The sequence below is a fragment of the Schistocerca americana genome, chromosome 2, assembly GCF_021461395.2.
Source record: "Schistocerca americana isolate TAMUIC-IGC-003095 chromosome 2, iqSchAmer2.1, whole genome shotgun sequence".
Lineage (NCBI taxonomy): Eukaryota > Metazoa > Arthropoda > Insecta > Orthoptera > Acrididae > Schistocerca > Schistocerca americana.
Window position 1 is genome coordinate 622,917,848 of NC_060120.1, and position 24,278 is coordinate 622,942,125.

A 24,278-nucleotide genomic window follows, 5' to 3' on the forward strand; every position below is an offset into this window, starting at 1 on the left:
AGGATGACACGCGTAAAGCTGAAATACTAAACACCTTTTTCCAAAACTGTTTCACAGAGGAACACCGCACTGCAGTTCCTTCTCTTAATCCTCGCACAAACGAAAAAAATGGATGACATCGAAATAAGTGTCCAAGGAATAGAAAAGCAAGTGAAATCATTCAACAGAGGAAAGTCCACTGGACCTGACGGGATACCAACTCGATTCTACACAGAGTATGCGAAAGAACTTGCCCCCCTTCTAACAGCCGTGTACCGCAAGTCTCTAGAGGAACGGAAGGTTCCAAATGATTGGAAAAAAGCACAGGTAGTCCCAGTCTTCAAGAAGGGTCGTCCAGCAGATGCGCAAAACTATAGACCTATATCTCTGACGTCGATCTGGTGTAGAATTTTAGAATATGTTTTTTGCTCGCGTATCATGTCGTTTCTGGAAACCCAGAATCTACTCTGTAGGAATCAACATGGATTCCGGAAACAGCGATCGTGTGAGTCCCAACTCACTTTATTTGTTCATGAGACCCAGAAAATATTAGATACAGGCTCCCAGGTAGATGCCATTTTCCTTGACTTCCGGAAGGCGTTCCATACAGTTCCGCACTGTCGCCTGATAAACAAAGTAGGAACCTATGGAATATCAGACCAGCTGTGTGGCTGGATTGAAGAGTTTTTAGCAAACAGAACACAGCATGTTGTTCTCAATGGAGAGACGTCTACAGGCGTTAAAGTAACCTCTGGTGTGCCACAGGGGAGTGTTATGGGACTACTACTTTTCACAATATATATAAATGACCTAGTAGATAGTGTCGGAAGTTCCATGCGGCTTTTCGCGGTTGATGCTGTATTATACAGTGAAGCTGCAGCATTAGAAAATTGCAGCGAAATGCAGGAAGATCTGCAGTGGATAGGCACTTGGTGCAGGGAGTGGCAACTGTCCCTTAACATAGACAAATGTAATGTATTGCGAGTGCATAGAAAGAAGGGTCCTTTATTGTATGATTATGTGATAGCGGAGCAAACACTGGTAGCAGTTACTTCTGTAAAATATCTGGGAGTATGCGTGCGGAACGATTTGAAGTGGAATGATCGTATAAAATTAATTGTTGGTAAGGCGGGTACCAGGTTGAGATTCATTGGGAGAGTCCTTAGAAAATGTAGTCCATCAATAAAGGAGGTGGCTTACAAAACACTCGTTCGACCTATACTTGAGTATTGCTCATCAGTGTGGGATCCATACCAGATCGGGTTGACGGAGGAGATAGAGAAGATCCAAAGAATAGTGGCGCGTTTCGTCACAGGGTTATTTGGTAAGCGTGATAGCGTTACGGAGATGTTCAGCAAACTCAAGTGGCAGACTCTGCAAGAGAGGCGCTCTGCATCGCGGTGTAGCTTGCTCGCCAGGTTTCGAGAGGGTGCGTTTCTGGATGAGGTATCGAATATATTGCTTCCCCCTACTTATACCTCCCGAGGAAATCACGAATGTAAAATTAGAGAGATTTGAGCGGGCACGGAGGCTTTGCGGCAATTGTTCTTCCTGCGAACCATACGCGGCGGGAACAGGAAAGGGAGGTGATGACAGTGGCACGTAAAGTGTCCTCCGCCACACACCGTTGGGTGGCTAGCGGAGTATAAATGTAGATGTAGATGTAGATGTAGCTTGTGGTCTGACATCTCTCCATCATCTGTAACTTAACAGCTCTTCCAAGTCTGTTACAGAATATGATCGATTACAAGTTGTACATTCAGATTTGCAGACTTTTTCTGAATGAAAGGGATAGAAATGATAAGAAATTCGATTTTCATCTCGCAAGTGCAAAGCTCATATACCGAATGTATATTTATTTCTTTTATCAACAAGTTTTTCAGTGTTAACACGTCAAAGTCGGAAAATAGATTACAGAATAACAATGTAGTTTGATTGTGGGGTAACAATAGATAGAAACTGCAATAAATCTGCAATGGAAAGATTGTATAAGACATCCACGTTGTAAGCTGTGTGATCGTGCTGGTCTCTTACATGACTGATGTAGCCTACTGCAGAAACTAGAAAGTGCTACAAAAAGTTGGACTTTCTGATGTGATTAGTTGCAGAAGAACAATATCGACGATCACGTAAGGAAAAGCGTAGTTTAAAGACTCTTTATTTAGTGCTGTCCCTGCAAATGTTGTGTAACCAGTGAGATGTCATTCATTCAGGAAGTGAATGTAGAACTAATTCCAGCACAGGAGATGTACAACTCGTCATATTTATCACACTGCATCTGCGGTTGGAGGTAGAACGCTACACCATTGTTGAAATACGCATCTTCTGCTAGATAAGGAGAAAGACTTGTCGCGCTGAGGAAAGTTTATAATGTCTTTGTCTATGGGCAATTTGCAGAATGATAATCTTCTTTCTTGCTGGTAGAGTACCCTTGAGTTGAAATGTTTGATGGAAGTTGACGCATAACACTTGCTGTGTATCTACCTCTATTTCCAAAAAAGGGGTTTATCTTTCTGTGGTGTTGCCTATTGTGAAGATGCCATTAAGATTTTAGGAGTTAGAGCAAAAGGATTAGCTGTAAGTAATTTTAACAGACCACGGCAACATCAATTTCTCTTCCAATGCTTATGTGACATCATGCATCACTGACTAACGTTTCTCATTGTGGATAATGTTGTTGCCCTTGCGAGCTGTAGACTCGCTTTTAAAAGCTTAGCGTGTGATTTGTGGACACTGGGCTCCTCATGAAGAGGAGCGGACATTCAAATTCCATTCTGATTTCGGTTTCCGGTGATTAAAAGTGGCCTCAATCGCTTCAGGTGAATGTCGGATTGGCACCTTTTAAGAGACTGAGGTCAGTTCTTCTTCCTTCTCTCAGACGACCTGTTGCTCCCTCCATCTGTATTACTCTTGTGGTTAACGAGATGTGCCTGCCTTCCCTTTCCAGAGAACTTGTAACATTGTAACGTCTCTTTATACTTTGGGCAGAAGGATCTAAAACTTCTACTGCGTTGGTAATGAATAAATAAAAGAAGTTTTTCACAAAAGAGATCTAGAAGACTTCTGCTTGTTTTAAGAATAGGAGTTTTCGGAAGTGATTGCCGTCATTTCTATGCTGAGATGATTACTTTCTTGTGACATAGCAGTACGCAAAACGCAGGAAGTTTGGCTACTTGTAGTGTCGAATGGTTTTTTTATTGTATATTTAGAAAATGAAGTTTTCATAATACTATTTTTACGGTCTTTCTTTTTTAACGTTACTATCTCAACTGGTTTGATCAGAAACTGGGGTGATTGCCCCTAACATGGACATGCTAGGTTTGACAATCTATTTAGCCTCTATTTTGAAAAAAAGTCACAACATTTCTTTTCTGAATAATTTTCAGGCTAATGGACTTTCATAAAATAAGTTTTTCGTTCCTCATGAAAGCAGTTTTTCTTGTGCGAAAACGGAAAATCCAAAAGTCCTCCTGGTGACCATATCACGAGCACATTAAATGTATTCGTAACTGCGAATAAGGACAACCATCAGCTGTAGAATGGACCGGACATTAACCCGGATTTCCCAATTACCGCGAGTGGTCACGTTACCATCTGGCGATCTGTGCATGATTCACGGCCAGACCCAAACTTCCATATGGTATGGCCAACATTGTTCATATTTTTTGTCGGTTTCACAGCGCAGTTTTGCTAAAATTAAAAGATTTTAATGTAAAATGAGTAAACTTGATACCGAATAATCATTTTATTTATTCAAAAGTGGATTCAAAACAAGGTATTCCATTAAAAATTAATTTGTTTACGTTCTCGACACTACAATATATTTCATAAACCAAACGCCTGAAATTATTCAAGAGAAGAATACAAGACCAAAATGAGACCTGATAACAAGCGACTCGTCGCGATTGGGACTAATAAAAATATATTTGTCAGGAGCACGACTCCAATACACTCTTCATGATGTAAATTCCTGCAGACTGTAGAGTCCCATGCTCATAACTGCGTTCTCCTGACAAAGACTGCAGCACCAACTTTCAGTTTCTGTGGATTTTTGAATCTCGTTCTTGCTGAGTTTCTGCTGTTTGTTCTTGGGCTTGTTGGTCAGCGACCGTTTCGTGGTTGATCCCATTTTCGGTTTAGATGCATAAGCTTCTCTTGCCTGGAAAAAGACTTTTTTTTCATCATGAACCCACTCGAAGACGTCTACAGACGTTAAAGTAACCTCTGGTGTGCCACAGGGGAGTGTTATGGGACCATTGCTTTTCACAATATATATAAATGACCTAGTAGATAGTGTCGGAAGTCCCATGCGGCTTTTCGCGGATGATGCTGTAGTATACAGAGAAGTTGCAGCATTAGAAAATTGTAGCGAAATGCAGGAAGATCTGCAGCGGATAGGCACTTGGTGCAGGGAGTGGCAACTGACCCTTAACATAGACAAATGTAATGTATTGCGAATACATAGAAAGAAGGATCCTTTATTGTATGATTATATGATAGCGGAAGAAATACTGGTAGCAGTTACTTCTGTAAAATATCTGGGAGTATGCGTGCGGAACGATTTGAAGTGGAACGATCATATAAAATTAATTGTTGGTAAGGCGGGTACCAGGTTGAGATTCATTGGGAGAGTCCTTGGAAAATGTAGTCAATCAACAAAGGAGGTGGCTTACAAAACACTCGTTCGACCTATACTTGAGTATTGCTCATCAGTGTGGGATCCATACCAGATCGGGTTGACGGAGGAGATAGAGAAGATCCAAACAAGAGCGGCGCGTTTCGTCACAGGGTTATTTGGTAACCGTGATAGCGTTACGGAGATGTTTAGCAAACTCAAGTGGCAGACTCTGCAAGAGAGGCGCTCTGCATCGCGGTGTAGCTTGCTCGCCAGGTTTCGAGAGGGTGCGTTTCTTGGTGAGGTATCGAATATATTGCTTCCCCCTACTTATACCTCCCGAGGAGATCACGAATGTAAAATTAGAGAGATTAGAGCGCGCACGGAGGCTTTCAGACAGTCGTTCATCCCGCGAACCATACGCGACTGGAACAGGAAAGGGAGGTAATGACAATGGCACGTAAGGTGCCCTCCGCCACACACCGTTGGGTGGCTTGCGGAGTATAAATGTAGATGTAGATGTAGAATTCATGGCTGATCTTATGACCTCATTATTTTTGTCTTCCTTTATGCCGTTTGCAGAAGTGTGTCAACATTTGAAGATGGTGTGCTGCTGCATGATGTAATGCCTGAAGGAGAGTCAACACAGAACTTCAACGTTAAGAAGATCAACTGGACAGACGATAATAATGAATAATCGCCGTTCAAGGATGCTTAGCACGTTTGGTTTTTTTCTGGTGGAGTGAAAACAACTGATGCCAGAGCACTAGTGGTTTGGTCCAATGAACTGCAAGAAGTAACCGGATCACTGCTGGTACTCAGATGGTTGTTGTCAGGCAACCCTGTGCTCAAATGGTTCAGATGGCTCTAAGAACTATGGGACTTAACATCTGAGGTCATCAGTCCCCTAGACTTAGAACTACTTAAACCTAACTAATCCAAGGACATCACACACATCCATGCCTGAGGCAGTATTCTAACCTGCGATTGTAGCAGCAGAGCAGTTCCAGGCCGAAACGCCTAGAACCGCTCGGCCACAGTGGCCGACCCCTGTGCTGTGTTGGTTGTTCAGTTCAGAAGGTGGATGTTCACTCACAATACTAGGAGGAAACACCTCTTCTGGGATCTCATTTGGATTGAAAGGGTAAATACACGTAGCTCTGAAGCCCTTGTCATATTGGATTGTGTCCCTGACCCCCCCCCCCCCCCATGCTGGCATAAACACATCAACTAAGTTCAACCAAATGATATCAAAAAGTCTCGGAACCTCTTGGCCCCAAAAAGTTTCAGTGGTTCTGAAGCAACTTTGTCCTGTGGTTGCAATTCATTCAGTGTGTTGGAAGGCAAGCAATAGGAGAGATTGTCACACTTTTCAATTCATCACAGATTTTATAATCCGGGTGTGCTCTGGCTCCATCAAAAATCAGAAAGCGTGTTCAGCTGGATTTAAACCTGACAAAATGTTGCAAAAATAATTAAAAGTGTTAGCTGTCATGCTCCCTTTCTGAGTCGTTTCAGCTGCTGATCCAGCAAGTAGACCTCACTTGAAATGGCCGGTTGATATGACCTCCTGGTGGTCATATCAGACAGAGGTCAACTTTTACATTTTTTGATTGTGAACAACTTGTAAAAGATACACCATCAAAGAAAAAACAATCAAACAGATGGTTTCCATGGAAAAAGTCTTCAGAAAACATGCATAAAATAATGGAGATTTACTGGTGAAAAGCAAGGAGACGTTACATGAAAAACACAAAACAGGCAACTGACACCATATTGATCAACCTGCATGGATGGAAATTGAACAAATGACACACTAGCCGGCTCTCTAACTGGACACTGATGCAATCTAGCAGATATTTTGGTTAGCTCACTCACATTCAGTGGGTGGCCACACCAGTAACATGGCCATGACAGGGGCATCCACCTCATTTGTTTCACAATTGTATCTCCTATATTTTTAAATAGTTCAGCTGTTATTCATCTCCCCCTGGTGTTTCATCGTTGTTTAGTATTTTGATCACATATGCTGTGTCTTTTCTTGTTGGCAGTGAAACTGAAGGGCTCTGTGTTCCGATATTTATACTGTTCCTCTATTTCTGTACATCCATCTTCAATATTTAAAAACTTCTTAAGAGATGCTTTCAAAATATATTTTGCTCACAGCAATTGACGAACAACTACAGTAGCTGAAATATGAAGGATCCTGCAAAACATAGTGCCTACAGGAAGATAATCTGCAGTGCCTCTTATTTAAAAATGGAAATTTGAAAGTTTTCTGAGTGTGCCAAATATAATAATACAGATGCAAGTCTGTAGTTGTTCCAATGTATCTTCTATGTTATTGGCTTATTAAAAATGCTCTGAGGAATTTATACCACCATCATTTTAATGAATCTGTAAACAAATTAATGACATGTAGGAAAATTCACAGTCAAAATACACCTGCTGTTTTTTCCAAACTGGAGTTAATGTTAATAACATGTACTGACCACATTCATTTCTTAATGAAATATCCATCATTCGTTTACACATTGCATTTAGTCACACTACAGGTTTTTATGTAGCATAAGTGCTTCTGTAGCTATGTTGATTGGGGTTACTGATGAGATGACGTTGAATGCTTACAGCTACACTTTTAATGAGTGCACACATATGATTATATGGAGAATACATGGAAGGCTGCTATAGAAACAACATCAAATCTTAGTTAACTGCAAATTTGTGCTACAGAAATAGGAATAAAGACTGTTTTTATGAAAATGAATGAAACTGCATAACTGAGTTTGTATTTTTCCTTGCATAGGGTGTGACTGCATTATGGAGACAGTAGTGAAGTACGAGGTGCATTCAAGTTCTAAGGCTTCCAATTTTTTTTCTCCGGACTGGAAAGAGATAGAAACATGCGCATTGTTTTAAAATGAGACTGCGTTCATTGTCAATATGTCCCAGAGATGGCAGCATCGTATGGCAGATGGAATTTTACCGCCAGCGGCGAGAATGAGAACTGTTTTAAATACTTAAAATGGCGACGTTTTCCTTACTTGAACAGCGTGCAATCATTCGTTTTCTGAATTTGCGAAGTGTGAAACCAATTGAAATTCATCGACAGTTGAAGGAGACATGTGGTGATGGAGTTATGGATGTGTCGAAAGTGCGTTTGTGGGTGCGACAGTTTAATGAAGGCAGAACATCATGTGACAACAAACCGAAACAACCTCGGGCTCGCACAAGCCGGTCTGACGACATGATCGAGAAAGTGGAGAGAACTGTTTTCTTGGGATCGCCGAATGACTGTTGAACAGATCGCGTCCAGAGTTGGCATTTCTGTGGGTTCTGAGCACACAACCCTGCATGACGACCTGAAAATGCGAAAAGTGTCATCCAGGTGAGTGCCACGAATGCCGACGGATGACCACATGGCTGCCAGTGTGGCATGTTGCCAAGCAATGTTGACGCACAACGACAGCATGAATGGGACTTTCTTTTCGTTGGTTGTGACAATGGATGAGACGTGGATGCCATTTTTCAATCCAGAAACAAAGCGCCAGTCAGCTCAATGGAAGCACACAGATTCACCGCCACCAAAAAAATTTTGGTTAACCGCCAGTGCTGAAAAAATGATGGTGTCCATGTTCTGGGACAGCGAGGGCGTAATCCTTACCCATTGCGTTCCAAAGGGCACTACAGTAACAGGTGCATCCTACGAAAATGTTTTGAAGAACAAATTCCTTCCTGTACTGCAACAAAAACGTCCAGGAAGGGCTGCGCGTGTGCTGTTTCACCAAGACAACGCACCCGCACATCGAGCTAACGTTACGCAAAAGTTTCTTCGTGATAACAACTTTGAAGTGATTCCTCATGCTCCCTACTCACCTGACCTGGCTCCTAGTGACTTTTGGCTTTTTCCAACAATGAAAGACACTCTCCGTGGCCGCACATTCACCAGCCGTGCTGCTATTGCCTCAGCGATTTTCCAGTGGTCAAAACAGACTCCTAAAGAAGCCTTCGCCGCTGCCATGGAATCATGGCGTCAGCGTTGTGAAAAATGTGTACGTCTGCAGGGCAATTACGTCGAGAAGTAACGCCAGTTTCATCGATTTCGGGTGAGTAGTTAATTAGAAAAAAAATCGGAGGCCTTAGAACTTGAATGCACCTCGTAGAGTGTGAAGTACACAGGTGTGTAAAACTTTTGGAAGAAAGTAGCTTTCACATTGCCAAGTAACATAACTTAATCTTGATGAAACTTGGGCCATACACAGAAACGACTGCTACATAATGTCACTGAAAGAAGTATGCAATGAGATGAACAGAAATTACACTGTTTTTCAGAGACAATAATTGTAATGAAGTCACCATGATTTATGATGGTGCTCTGAACATTATGAATGGCTGAGCACGGTTTTTACAAGGACGTGTGATAACCACAGACAACACTGCATGTTCTCCTTTGTGTTTCCATGCTGACCACAAGGTTGGTAAGGAATTCTTGTGATAGGGCATTCCATTCCTCGACCAGCATGTCTTTCCATGTGAGGGTTCTTAGTGCATCCAGGAACTTTGTCAAACAGAATCATTCTGCTGGTCCAGACGTTGTTGTTTGGGAGGCATCATGGATGTATTGACCACCAAATCTTTGAACACAGTGTACTTACCAGTTATCAGGATAGTATTAGATAAGTTGAGCTGTGTTTCAACTGAGATGTCAAAAAACTTACAGTGCTAGACCAGGTTAGATACTCCAGCACCATTAGGTTACAACCTGGTCATCTGCATTATGGTAACAGTATGTTAAGTCAGTCAGGTAAACATGTAAATGAAGTGAAGCGAAAAGGGGAGTTTAAAATAGATTTCCTCAATATACAGGGTATGACAGATAAAAACCTAATTGTTAGTGAATTTTCCAATGAAAACATGTTTGATATTTTATGTATAAGTGAACACCGGTGCAAAGAGGAAGAACTAGGTTACAAAGTACTGGGTGATTATACTTTAGTTAATTGCTATAGTAGGAAACACCACTTGAATGGTGGAGTAGCAATATATGTAAAAGCACCGCCTACACAAAAGTATAGTAAGCCAGATCTCAACACTCCCTTTGAGGAACTGCACTTTGAAACATCAGTTATAGTAATTGAGTGCCTTGAAATATTAGTAGTAGTAGTCTACAGGTCACCTAGTGGAGACCCCAGTATCTTTCATGAGAAATTTAACGACCTATTAATGTCCCTCTGTACACCAAAATCGGAACAATATACTATTGTCATTGGAGGGGACGTCAACTCAAGTTTTGATATTCTGCAGGACAAAAAAAAAAAAAAAACTGTGGCAGATTTCAGGAATGTACTTAGGCAATATAACCTGTACTATACTAACTCCAAACCTACCACGGACCCTGCTTGTCTTGGTAATATATTTACAAATATTGATAGAACTCATATGTCTTCAGATGTAGTTAGTTTTCATTTCTCAGACCATAATACAGTATATATTAGTCTTAGCAATGTAACTCCAGACTGTTCCAGCCCAAAAGCTAAAACTGTACCATGAGACCTAAGAACAAAGATAGGATAGATATATTTCGACTTGCCCTCACCTGTATCAGTTGGGATGCCCTATTTAGTAGACTACAACATTGTTCCTCTGACATTGTTTTTACTGAGTTTTCCTCTATATTTTTAAATACATTTGAAAATAATATTCCTTTGAGAAAATGTACTCTAAATATTAAGGACAGTAGTTGTTATAAGAGAAGGAAAAACAGGAAATGGTATACTCCACAGTTAGGGCAAATGAAAAACACTGTTATGCTCTATTCTGATATGTACAAGAACAGAAAATATGAACTACATAAAGAATTATATTCCAGAGCTAAGTGTAATTATAGACAGGCTATATAATACAGCCCTCATTGAAAAGTCTAGAAATAAACGCAAAAAAGCTGGAGTATAATTAACTCTGTGACACACACTAAAGGAAAAGACGTTATGCCATATCCCCAGATGAATTCAATAAATTCTGCGTCCAATCTATTGAAGAAATATGCAGCTCAATAGACAAACCTCCAGAAAATGCCCTTAACTTCATCGATAACTATTTTCAAAGGCCCCGCCAGAGCATTTTCAACTTCACAGAGGTGTGTACCAATACAATTCTGAAAATAGTTAAAAATTTCAAAGCCTCAGATAGCGTTGATTACTATGATTTATCATGTAACTTATTGAAAGATATTATTGACTGTATAATTCATCCCTTACCCTACTGTGTAAATAAATGTCTAGCTGAAAACAAGTTTCCTGATGTACTAAAAATATCTAGAGTGGTCCCAGTATATAAGAAAGGTGATAAGAACTGTCCTGCTAGTTACAGACCAATATCGTTAACTCGTGTTTTCTCAAAAATTCTTGAAACAATTACGTGTAATAAAGTTAGCACGTATTTAGATAACTTAAACTTAATAAGTGACAAACAATATGGATTCATGAAAGGTAAATCCACAACAGATGCTGTGGATTCTCTTGTAAAATTTGTTCTGGGTGTGTTTGAGGCTAGGGGATTTGCTCAGGCTACATTTTGTGATCTGAGCAGAGCGTTTGACTGTGTGGACCATGATACTTTACTGAATAAGCTATCCTATTATGGTTTTGCTAATAGCAGCATAAATATGATTAAATCCTTCCTTGAGAGCCGCCAACAAGTTGTATGCATTAACAGGGAGAAGTCACATCTGATTAATGTTAGGTCTCGTGTGCCACAGGGCTCAGTACTTGGACCTCTATTGTTTTTACTTATGATTAATGACCTACCATCTTTTGTAAACTCTCACACAATAATGTATGCCGATGACACAACTTTTTAAAATAAAAGCTCAGATTTAAACACACTAAAAAATATAGTTAAAGATACCCTCGCTCAGAGTTCATTATGGTTTAGAGCGAACGGTTTTCTACTAAATGAAAGTAAGACCCAGGCACTTTCCTTTAGCTTAAGAGAGACTCATGACTTAGAAAGTATATAATTTATAGGTGTTACAGTAGACATGGGAACCACATGTCGAACATTTATCTGCCAGACTCTCAAGAGTAATCTATTTAATTAGAAACTTAAAAAGACATGGGGCCGCCAATATGGCGGCAAGTGTACACGTAACTTTAAACCGCTCTGCAGTTTTTGAGGACTTAATTTCAATCAAGTGTATTGTTTGTGACGAAACAGTGCTAAATGGAGTTAGAATATGCGTGTTTAAACATAAATGGTACCATTCACGCTGTTATGCTCAAGAAGATTTACAAATACAGTGTAAATGTGACATAGAGTGTAACGGCCGCGAGATCGCGAGTGAAAAGTGCTACGCGGGAATAGAAGACAGCGTGCATGACGAACTTCAAAAAGAACTTGACGTTATAAAAAAATATATAAAAACAATGGAAAATTTGGTACTAACCATACGGGAACTGTCTGAATCGCCAAGGCAACAAGATCTCATTAATGCTAGCCATAAAATTCGTAGGTATGCACAACCAAATGTACAAAGTGTAAACAATACGACTGTAACTAGAAATAGGAACGAACTGATCACTCTAAAAGACACAAGTGAATTAAACGCAAGAAAAGAAAGTGTTAATAGTGCATCTATGGATAAAAATATGAACAAACTATCCACACAAAAATATACAAGTGGATTAAACGGAGAAAAACACAAGGTAAATATTCGTAAGGAAAAAAAAGTAAACAACCACGTTATGCATAAGCTAGGATACAAGCAACAGACATATATTTTTGGAGATAGTCATGGGAGAGGAGTTACGGAAATTATGAGAAGAAATCACCCAGACCTTAATGTAACAGGCATCATCAAACCAGGCGCGCCATTACGCGAAATTCTGAAAAACAGTGACAACATATTAACGACGGGTAACAGCTGCATCATAATAGGAGGCGCAAATGATGTTTACTGTAATGAAACTTGGCGTGCAACGAGAATCCTAAAGGAAACAATCAAAAGGATGCCTCGAGTGCATTTCTACATTGTTAGTATCCCCAGGAGGTACGATCTGATGGAAAACTCGTGCGTAAACATCGAGATTGTTACAGCAAACAGGCTATTTGAGAAAATATGTAGAGGTTTCCAGAATACGACTTTCGTAGAGATAAACAGTGTTCAAAGAGAGCACTTCACAAGACATGGTCTCCACATGAACGTAAAAGGGAAAAAGATTTTTAGTGCCGAAATACTTAAATTTATTAATGGGTCATCTGTAATGGAAGTGTCTCCAATCCCAATTCCGCCAAAACAAGAAATGTCTGTAACAGTGGAACCATCATTATCTGCAGTAGAGCTACAACAAACACCAGTAGCAGCAGCAAAGGCTCAGATATTCTCAGCAGCAGTGTCAGATAAACCAATAGCAGCAGAATCACCACAATCATCAGCAGAGCTGTCGTCATCAGCAACAGCATCCAGAACAGCAGACCCCATAATACTACCTCAAGGCAATGAAAATGCATGTGAGGAAAACATACACAGGTCATTAGTCGCAGCAGCTAACAAAGAAGGGCAGTCACCAAGTCGGGGAGCACAGGAGCCACCAGCAACAGCAACCACACAGAAGAGGTGCCTGAGGCCTGGGAGATCAATAGCAGAAGCAGCTTCCAATCAAGACAGATGCCTGAGAGCTAGGAGACCTGCTACACTAAGTGAGGATTTTTTATGGTACCGAGTAAGCAGAAAGAGAACATGGAAAAAGATGTAAGTAAAACTGTCCATCTTAAATACCAGTGTGACAATAGTGACAGGAATATAAACACCGGACAAAGATACGATCCAGGTTCAATGACACAAACTGAAAAAAATCACTGCATAGTACCAGAAGCAAAGGGAGCAAGTGAAGTGCTTAGTATATTACAGGAAGGGGAACTATTACATTTAAAGCCAACTGTTAGAATACTTCACCAAAATGTTCAATACATAAACAATAAAACAGAGGAACTAGAGGTAATATTACAGGAGTATAGGCCAAACATTCTAGTAGTTACAGAACATGGGCTAAAAGAAAATCACATAGGAATTTACAACTTGAAGAATTATGTGAAAGTAGCCAGTTTTTGCAGAACGTCCTATAAAGGTGGTGGGGTTGCCATTTTTTCTAACTATAAATCAACTAAAGCCATAAATATAACAAAATATGCTATAGAATTGAGCTTTGAAGCTACAGCACTGGAAACTAAAATTGCTGGGAATTTATGTTGTGTATTAGGTTTGTATCGATCACCAAATGGTATAATTAAAACCTTCTTTGAACAGCTGGAAGATATAATCCAACACCTCTCAAAAACATATGCATATTTGATCATTATAGGAGATCTGAACATAGACACGAGTAAAAATACAGACAATACTAAGACCCTAATGGACTTATTGTGCATATACAATCTAAAAATAAAAATAGATAAACCAACCAGAGTAACAAAGCATAGTGAAACTATTATTGATCATGTAATAACAAATATTCCTACATGCTATTGTGACACACAGGTAATAAACTCCACATTAGCAGACCATTTTGCAATCATGATAGACATAAATATAAAGACTAGTGATTCAGTGCAGAAGATATGGGAGATGAGAAGACAGAACTACCCACATAACATAAATCTGCTAAAAAAGATGTTAGAGGCAGAAAACTGGGAAACAATATATGCAGCTAAAGATGCAAACACCAAATGGAACCAGTTTTATTCTTTATTCAATTATTATTATGATGTTACATGTCCTGTTAGTAAAAGGTTTGTCAAACAGCAACAAAAAAAGAAAAGCTGGGTGACTGGAGAAGTAATCCATGCCAGAAATAATCTGAGAGTGTATTATGACCTCTCCAAACAAAAAAATAATGAGGCCTACAACACACTGTATAAAATAAAAAAGAAAGAGTACTGTAGTTTTATCAGAGAAACTAAAGCATCATTCATCAGGATGTCTATAGATAAGGGAAAGAACTACTGAAAAGGTTTATGGTCGTTCATTAATGGAGAGAGAGGAAAAGTAACAAATCGGGCAGAGGACATCTGCCCACTGACGAGTGGGAAAAGCAACGCAAACGTTCTAGAAGTAGCCAATACTTTTAACAGATATTATATTACTGTAGCAGACGAATTAATAAGTCAAAATAAAACAAATGCAGTAAGTAAATTGTTAAACCCCCCACATACAAATCATACTATGGTTTTCATACCTACAACAGATGCAGAAGTGTCAAACCTAATAAAACAACTTAAAATTAAACATTCTTCTGGCTTGGATGGTGTTACATCATATCTCATAAAGGAATGCAGAGAATGTATATTAAAACCATTGACACACATGCTGAATGCTGCGATAGAAGAAGGTATATTTCCAGAATCACTGAAAGTAAGTAAAGTTAAGCCAATATCTAAGAAAGGGAACAGGGATGAATTAGGAAATTACAGGGCAATATCATTGATCTCAACATTTGCTAAAATCTATGAAATGACAATAAAGAATAGAATTGTAAGTTTTATAACAAAGTACAGTATACTGCATTCATCACAACATGGTTTCAGAGAAGGGAAGTCAACAAAAACAGCATCAACAGATATAATTGAGCACATTCTTAATTTACTTGACAGGCAACAAAAGACTTGTGGGATTTATATGGACCTATCTAAGGCATTTGATTGTGTGAACCACTCAAAATTAATGATGAAATTATATCAATATGGAATTAGAGGAAAATGCTATGACATACTTAAATCATACATTACAAATAGGAAACAATGCACGGAAATCAGACATACTAGTGGGGGAAATATAACAAACTACATATCAGAATTACAAACAGTTAAACACGGTGTGCCGCAATGGTCTGTGCTTGGGCCAATACTATTTATACTCTACGTAAATGACTTCCCTAGCTATATAAATCAGAAACTTATAATGTATGCTGATGACACAACAATCATTTGCACAGCTGACACAAAGGAGGAGCTTGAGAAGGAAGCACTCCTGACTATTGAAAATGCAACTAAATATTTAACACAAAACAACCTGTTTATGAATCAGTCTAAAACAATGAATGTAGTATTTCAGACCAAGCATAGTGAAAATTATAATATAAATGTTAATATAAATGGAAAAACTATTAAAGAAGTAACCAGCACAAATTTTCTAGGAACTATAATAGACAAACATTTGGCATGGGGGGAGCACATAGATGCACTGTGTAAAAAGATAAACAAACAGATCTTCATCATGCATAAAACAGCTAAGACTGTGGATGATAAAGTCCTCAGATCAATGTATTATGGACTTATCTTCCCACATTTGTCTTATTCAGTTCATATATGGGGAAATGCACAAGCTGGCTACCTAAAAAGAATATTCACAATTCAGAAAAGGGCAGTGAGATGCATTGCAAAAATACCACCAAGACAGACCTGTAGGCAAGCTTTTGTACACTATAATATTATGACAGTATATTCACTGTATATATACCAAAGCATAATGGTGGTAAGGTCAAATGATAAACACCTCCTAAATAAAGATGTACACAAACACGGTACAAGAGGAAATGAAAATTACTACATGATAAACAGAAATCTAAAACTGTCTATGACTGCCCCAGAAGAAGCAGGCAAAAGGTTTTTTAATAAACTCCCCAAAATCATTAAAAAAGAAACAGATCTAAAATGTTTTAAAAATCATTTGAAACTATATCTCACAGAGAAATGTATATACAGTTTGAGTGAATACTAAGATGATGTTTAAATATATCATTACTGAAATGTACCTGTAAAAATTATCATTTCTGTATGTTTTTTTTTATTTGTGTGTACATATAATGTGAAACATGTAAAACCTTTGTATGATTATGGACTATTTCTGTTTAATCATTTGTTTCATTTATTTTTATATTGAAATCAAGTTTGATGTTAATAGGCTATTGTATGACACACCCAGTACTCTCAGCTGGATTTTCAGCAGGAGTCCATGGGCAAAGAATAAATAAATAAATAAATAAATAATAGTTATATAAAATCAGCATATTTTGCTTTCTTTCAAAGTATCATACCATATGGAATCTTATTGTGATGCAATAGCAGTCACGTAAAGGGCATTCTACATAAAAAAAAAAAAAAAAAAAAAAAAAAAAAAAAAAAAAAAAAAAAAAAAAAAAAAAAAAAAAAAAAAAATTTGTAAGAATAATAACCGACTCAGATAAGTTAGAACACTGTAAACCCTTGTTTGTTAAATTGCAATGCCTGATAGTAATAAACTTGTACATCTATAATGTTCTATTGTATGTTGGGAACAATATTTCAAATATATCATTAATAAGGGATGTACATAGCCATAACACCAGGAATAAATCATGTTTAGATGTACCATATCAAATACTATCCGAGTCACAGAATTCATATTTAGTTCTTGGACTTAAGTTGTACAATGAGTTAAGTATAGATTTAAAAGAGTTACCTGTCAATATCTTCTAAGCTAAGTTGTACAGAATACTAATAAATAATCCTTTCTACACAGTAGACGAATTTTTTGAAACTGAAAATACTGTCTTTCAACACTGTATCTAGTGGATGGCCTTATGTAATCCAAACTAAATTGTATTTAGTAATTAATGTTAAAAATGTAAGTTATCTTGATGTTGTCTATTGCTTTATGAGCTGAACGATAATAAAATTTGATTGATTGATTAAGTGTTATTGTGAAACTGTACACCTTCCTCATGTTCAACTTTTTAGGGATGCATTCAGCTGTGACCTCACTTTTATGGATCACAATAAGTAACCACATCAAACTGCACAGCTGGAGGAACTCTTGTGGATTGGCCTCCTGGTTCCTCAAATTTGAATTTCACTGAGCACATATGGGATTCATTGGGAGATGTATTGCAGCACATCCACATCCACATGCACCAGTGACTACCTAGCTGCTGACAGTGATGATGAAGGAGGAATGGGAAGCCCTATGATGAGAACTCCCTACCAATATTTTCGCCAGAATGGGAGCATATTGCAGAACATGCTCTGCCATCTATAGTGATTACACACCCTATTAACAACCGTATCCCACCTTTTATAATGTCAAGGGGATCACTATAAACTGTATTGACCAGTGTAATTATTGTTTTTGAATAAAAGTGTCATTTCTGTTTGTCTCTTTCCACATTTCTTTCAGTTACCTTCTGTGCCATGCTGTAACAATTATTTCTAAGTATAGTCCAAGTTTCATCAAGCTATGTTACTTGGCAATGGCATGTCATGGAAAAGTGACATTCATCCTTAAGTTTTCCACGTCAATGTACTTAGTCAGTGATATTATTAACTTATGCCAAGGCATTGACATTTGACACTAGGAGACTGAAATAACTAACACATGGATAATTTACTCAGCTATGATTAAAATGTAGTCCACAGTATCAGAGAAATATGTGAAATGCATAATTTATGAGCGGAATCATACACAAACAGGGTCTCAGGAGAACTGAGTGTTATGGCATAAAGTTAGGAACATCTCTTTATCTTAAAAAACAGGTTCTCACAGCCTTAAATAGTGGCAGAAAAGAGAAAAGTGATTGTTTTTCTTGAAGAAGAAAAAATAATTTACAGCTGATGAATGATGCTAAAATAGATATGTAATATTAAATGTAATTTAAGAATCCACATAATGAGCAAATAATTTCATCCATGCCACCATAGACACAAAGAGATAATGAGCACAAGAATTTCTTGGTATACAAGTGTCACAGTTTATGATTTGTTCTGTCACCAATAAAATTAAATCAGCAGCTAGCATCTTAGATTTGGAAAACTCTTCGTAGTATTAAGTGGGTGCGGTGACAAGATATTTGACAACAAAGAGAACTTTGAAAACTCATTTCCATTCTTTTCACTTTAGACTTACCTAAACATCTAAGGCTCTTTTTGGCTGATCTACTTTCAAAGCAACATGCACATATAATACATTCTCAGCAATTTGAATGCAAGCTGCACTCAAACTAGCTCTGATGAGGCCATCATGAGCAGATTGTCATTTCTCTAGGAATAGGATGTGAGTCATTACTGAGAACTGTTATTTAATTATTAAGTGAACAGAAGCTGTCCTCTCGCCTATGTGCTATTTGGAACAGACTGGATGAAGTGCAACACTATAATCTGCTAAGGCACTGAATGGGTGTCACTGTCACTATAAAATACATAACTTGTCTGATTAGACAGAGATAGTTGTGGAACAGCACAGCATCCTTAACATCGCCAGGGATGCCTGAGTGTAGAAAGGTTGGACTCTGTAACATGAATGTCTGATGAAACTTTCAATTATGGGGGAGAGTGTTGTATCTCGGTAGAGCTATCAGACCTTTACTTCTTGCCAGCCCTGCAGTAGAAGTTTAATATATTTTCTTATTTCATTTGTAAATTATGGAATTCATTTTTTACGTGGTGCACTCTTCTTTTGAAATCGAAAATATTATGAATCTGCAGTTATATCTACGTCTACGATGTAGGTAGCAGTAGGTACTGGGAGATGAAGAAGCTTGCACAGGATAAAGTAGCATGGAGAGCTGCATCAAACCAGTCTCTGGACTGAAGACCACAACAACATCTATGTCTACATTTACATCCATACTCTGCAAACCACCATAAAGTGCATGACAGAGGGTATGTCATGTTGTTAAGGTTTCTTCCCATTCCATTCATGTATGGTGTGCAGGAAGAATGATCATTTTAATGCTGTAGTTATTGTAATTTAGTCCTCACAGTTCCTATGTGAGTGATATGTACGGGGTTACAGCATATTCTTAGAGCTCTCATTTAAAACCAGTTCTTCAGACATTGTTAGTAGGCATTCTCGGGATAGACTCTGCTCTGTCACTTCAGTTTCCCCAGTATTTCTGTGATATTCTCCCATGGGTCAAACAAACCTGTGAGGTTTCATGCTGCCCTTGCCTGTATAGGTTCAATATCCCCTGTTAGTCCTGTTTGGTGTGGGTCCCACACACTTAGGCAATATTCAGTACATTACTCTGCTTACATTTTTTGTGGCACTTTCTATCTTTTCCATGTTGTTCTTTAAAAATGTTAATATTTGCTACTGGTGCAGTAAAAGAGTTCAATAATCAGTTTTAAAGGTTCTCACAGATTTTGGCTAACAGATCAAGTACTCTCCTAGCTCTTATACGTTCAACTGATCTTGGTAATATATGAGGGTTGGAACTTTAATAGTGGAAACTATTTATTTACAGCTCGTACAAAACAAATATGTGTTTCAAAGCTTTACTGATCTTCAAAGTAGTCACCAGCATTGTGTATAACTCGCTGCCAGCAATGTGGAAGTCGTAGGATACTCTTAGCACTGCCAGTTGTGTTGACAGTTTGAGCTGTGTGGTCTATTGCCCAACAAATTTGTAGCAGTTTTGAAGTGAATGCCATGAAGTGTTTCCCTCAATTTAGAAATCATGTAGAACTTATACGAGGACTTAAGTCAGGGGAATAAAGTAGGTGGTATAGCACTTAGCAGCCCCATCAGTCAAACAAATCAGTAACAGCTTGCATTTTATGTGCTTGAGCATTGTCCTGCAAAATGATGGTCAGATGTTGCAGGAAGTGTCATCACTTCTGTCTCTATGACGTTCATTTTTTTAACACAACCTATGACCAGCTTAGAGACAGAAGTGATAACATTTTCTGCAGAACCTGACCATCATTTTGCAGGACAATGCTCAACCACGTACAGTGGAAGCTGTTAATGATTTGTTTCACTGATGCTATATCACCTACTGTACTCCCCTGACTTAAGCCCTCATGAGTTCAACTTGATTTCTAAACTAAAGGAAACACTCCACGGCATTCACTTCAGAACTGCTACAAATTCATCACACAATAGACTGCGTCACTCGAACTGTCAGCACAACTGGCACTGTTAAGAGTATCCTACAACTTCCACATTGCTGGAAACAGGTTATACACAATGCTGGTGACTATTTTGAAGTTAAGTAAAACTTTGAAACATGTATCTGTTTTGTACGAGCTGTGAATAAATAGTTGCCACTATTAAAGTTCCAACCCTTGTATGTCTGATGGTGATGTAATTCCAGTGACTTTTTTGTTCTCGAATCATTCAGTTCTGTGGGAAATTCTAAGAACATTATTATATCAAACATTCTCTCCTCTTTAAGCCCTGTGTCTTGTTCTGTTACATTATGGCTAGTTCCTCAACTTCATATTTAGGTGTAATGCATACCACTCATATCCTGTATCATTCATTATGGCTAATTTTTTTTTTAACACGGTAAATGAAGACAACTTTGAACCATTATGAAAAGATAGCCACCATCAGTGGTGAAAGCAAATTGAGGATCTATTCATGTATTAACTACCCCAAAGTGCAATCAATTAAAGAAGGTTAGGCTCTCTTTGATAGCATGATAATGTAGATAGAATATTTGTTCAGCTGCAGAAGGGTGGGAAATGAAGTCATTCAAGGTATACTCACAGGAATCATTCAGGCATTTATCAGAAGTGATTTAAGAAATGTGGAAAACTGAATAGTCAGTTGGGGACTTGAATATTAAAGGTAACAAAGGGCAATGGTAACTGTAGTAAGAACTATAAAGGGTGAAGAAAAATTGTGACACGAAATTTTAACCATGAATAGCTGATGCCAGAAGGAACCAAACTTACTAGTGTTGTGTAGGCTGACAATACACAATTTTTAAACTATGGAATCTTCGGGCCACTTGCCCTGATTGGCCACAGGATAGCCCTGTAGCCGGATGCTCTGGACAGTGCATGACCATCAATGCTTTGCCGTCCAGAGATCGTGATATATCCAAGGCAGCCCACACACTCGGTGGTAGCGTGCCACTCTGGGGGTGAATCTACCGGGGTCCCTATACATCCATTGTAGTTTCATGCTAAGATGTACCGGGAACAAACCCGTCAACAGCTGTTACTTCATTCCAAAAGTCTTACAAATTGTGTCAGCCCTGGAAAGGGCCTTTTCCATAGCTAGGACATTGTTTACTTAAAGCAGGTGCTTGAACTGGCAACCCTCTGACATGACACAAGCTTGGTAATGTCGAATGGTGTTTTGCCAAACTCTTTCAAAGATTCCTGACATTGCCTGATGTGATTGGTGGCATGTTGAATGCAATCCATTAATTCCTCTTCATTTATAGGTGGTTTGTATCTGGGTGGGTGAACTAGAACCTTGAAGAATCCCCACAGGAAAAAGTCGAGTGGCGTGAGATCTGGTAATTGCATGGGCCATGTCCTACAAGCAGCTCTGCCAATTATCCGGCCATCGAAGAGTTCATTTAAATATCCAAGCACAGCACAACTGTTATTTGTGGGCATCCCATCATGCTGCAACCACATGCATAGCTGTATGTCCAGGAGAACATCTTCCAGCAGTCTGGGTACAGTTTCTTGCAAAAAGTGAAGGTAATTTGCCCCGGTAAGTTGCGGAGGTAGATGGACCGGCACAGTCAGATGGTCACCCACGATGCCTGCCCAAATGTTTAGTGAAAATTGTTCCTGGTCTCCATGGACATACGTGATTTGAGGATTTCCCCTTGTCCAGTAAAGAACATTTTGATTCTTGTAAAGGCCATCCTGATGGAAAGTGCACTCACTGGTAAACAACACAATGGTGGGGAAGTTTGGATCTTGTGCAACATGCTGCAGAAACCACCGGCAAAACCCTAACCTGTGTTCATAGTCCACCACAGGATTTAGATCTTGGACAGGTTGGAAACTAAGTGGATGCTGGCTGTCATCCCTCAAAACCTCTGGACTAACTGATGAGTGACCCCCCTATCATGTCCAACGGCACAAGTACTTGTCGTAGGTGCTTCCTTGAAGTGCTCTAGAACAGTCTCTTCAAATGCAGCATCCCATTGTGTTTGACAAGTTCCAGCATCACCATGAAATCCCGCTAACAAGCCTGTTTCACCAAGTCAGCGGTGAATTGCTATAAATATTTGCGAGTGTGGGTAGCGTCTTGCTGGGTACTGTTCCTCATACAACCATCGAGTTTCGTATCCATTGCCATTGGCTAATCCATAAACAAAAAAAATATCTCATTGTTATTAAAACAAATACTGTGCCACCATGATTACTTTATGACTAAATCACAGGTGAAGTGTGTGCTCCGAAGCGAAGCTTATGTGTGAATGCCTCTGACGAGAGGTGGAGACAAACAGCAAGACCTCTGTGCATATCACGTTGGGGCAGTGATGAGGCGAGGGATGTATGTATGTGTGAACAGACAACCATAGCCCTGCCTGTCAACCAACAAATGGCAACAGGGCAATCCCATGGCTAATCGGAGTGCATAGCACCAAGTTTCCATGGTTTAAAAATGGTGCATTGTCGACTTACACAACATTAGTAATTTTGGTTCCTACTGGCATCAGCTATCCAGGGTTAAAAATTTCATGACACAATTTTTCTCCACCCTGTATATGTGACAGTTCCTAGGTTAGTGAGGGAAACTGAGATACACTGAAAAATTCACTTATATACTTTTATTTGTGGGACAGAACATGCACATCAAAAAGGAATTGCATGACTCCAGAGACCTCTTCAAGGGCCATAGGTCCTCCATCAGGGCGATATTTGCACTTGCACTTGCACTTGTGTTCATTCTCAAACCATCCATCTTTGTAATGAATTAATACAGTTAAGTATGCATGCATGGAACAACCACATCAAATAATCCAAATGGTAATGCAGATACCTTATCATACAGTATGTATGATAAAGTTGTGGTCTTAGTTCATCTCAGGCATGCTGGAGATCTGTGAATCAGCTTTTCAGTTTCAGTTTTCACATACCTTCATATCTCCTTCTTGAGGAGGCCTACTGTGTTTCACCAATTATCATTATGTATATTATGACTGTAGTTCTGTATTATCTCATTTTACTTTTCAGGGAAAAGAAAATGTCCTCTGCTTATGCATCTCTAGACAATAAATGGAAGTTACGTGCCCAAAATGAAGTACTGGAAGATCCTGACAAAGTTGTGGACAATATTTCAGCTCTGAAGAACCTTCTTCAAGGTATGCTTCTGATTTTTTATTAGTTTAATTTTGCAGGAGTTAGTAGAAGAGTAGTTTTATTTAAAAAGGTATTTGCAAACAAACAAACTAGCATAATTTATGTTGACCAGTGTAATTTGTGAAGACATTCTCAGCAGCCAGCAGGTGATTCAAATGTGCTAAAGATAATAATCTTAGTTTATGAGCAAGAGACATAGAAATGTTGTTTGTGATCAGAGGAAATTTATTGACTGAAAGTGATTTGTGTGTGTCTCTGGCTATAGGTAATGAAGAATACCATATAACAAAAGATTAATTGTGTGATATTTCAGGTGGATGCATTACAATCAGATTTTGTTTGTAGTTATACCTTTCCATGTATGCACCATATCCTAGGCCTGACTTCTCCAGCCAAATTGCTTCAAACTAGAGAGTGTTTGGAAATTCCTCCTTCAGTCTTCTGGGACTAGTACATGGGCTAGGTAGCTAATAGTTGATCCCTTGTCTTGAGACCTACATCTTTTACAGGTATGTACCCTCTAGAATGAATATATAAAACAATGTATTCAACTCTCCAATGTTTACTGGATAAAAAAGTGATAGCAATGTACCTA

The 24,278-nt window shown here is 38.7% G+C and overlaps 1 protein-coding gene across 5 annotated transcripts in view; it reads left to right on the forward strand.

The window, feature by feature from the left end:
- The window catches only part of LOC124592014 (clavesin-2-like), a 263,412-nt gene that overhangs the window by 103,196 nt on the left and 135,938 nt on the right, over positions 1-24,278 (forward strand). For all 5 annotated transcript variants that reach the window (XM_047131793.1, XM_047131788.1, XM_047131792.1 and 2 more), the window contains exon 2: positions 23,558-23,685. In XM_047131793.1, the coding sequence (XP_046987749.1) occupies positions 23,568-23,685 (118 nt within the window). In that variant the 5' untranslated portion in view covers positions 23,558-23,567. The remainder of the gene's footprint in view (positions 1-23,557; positions 23,686-24,278) is intronic.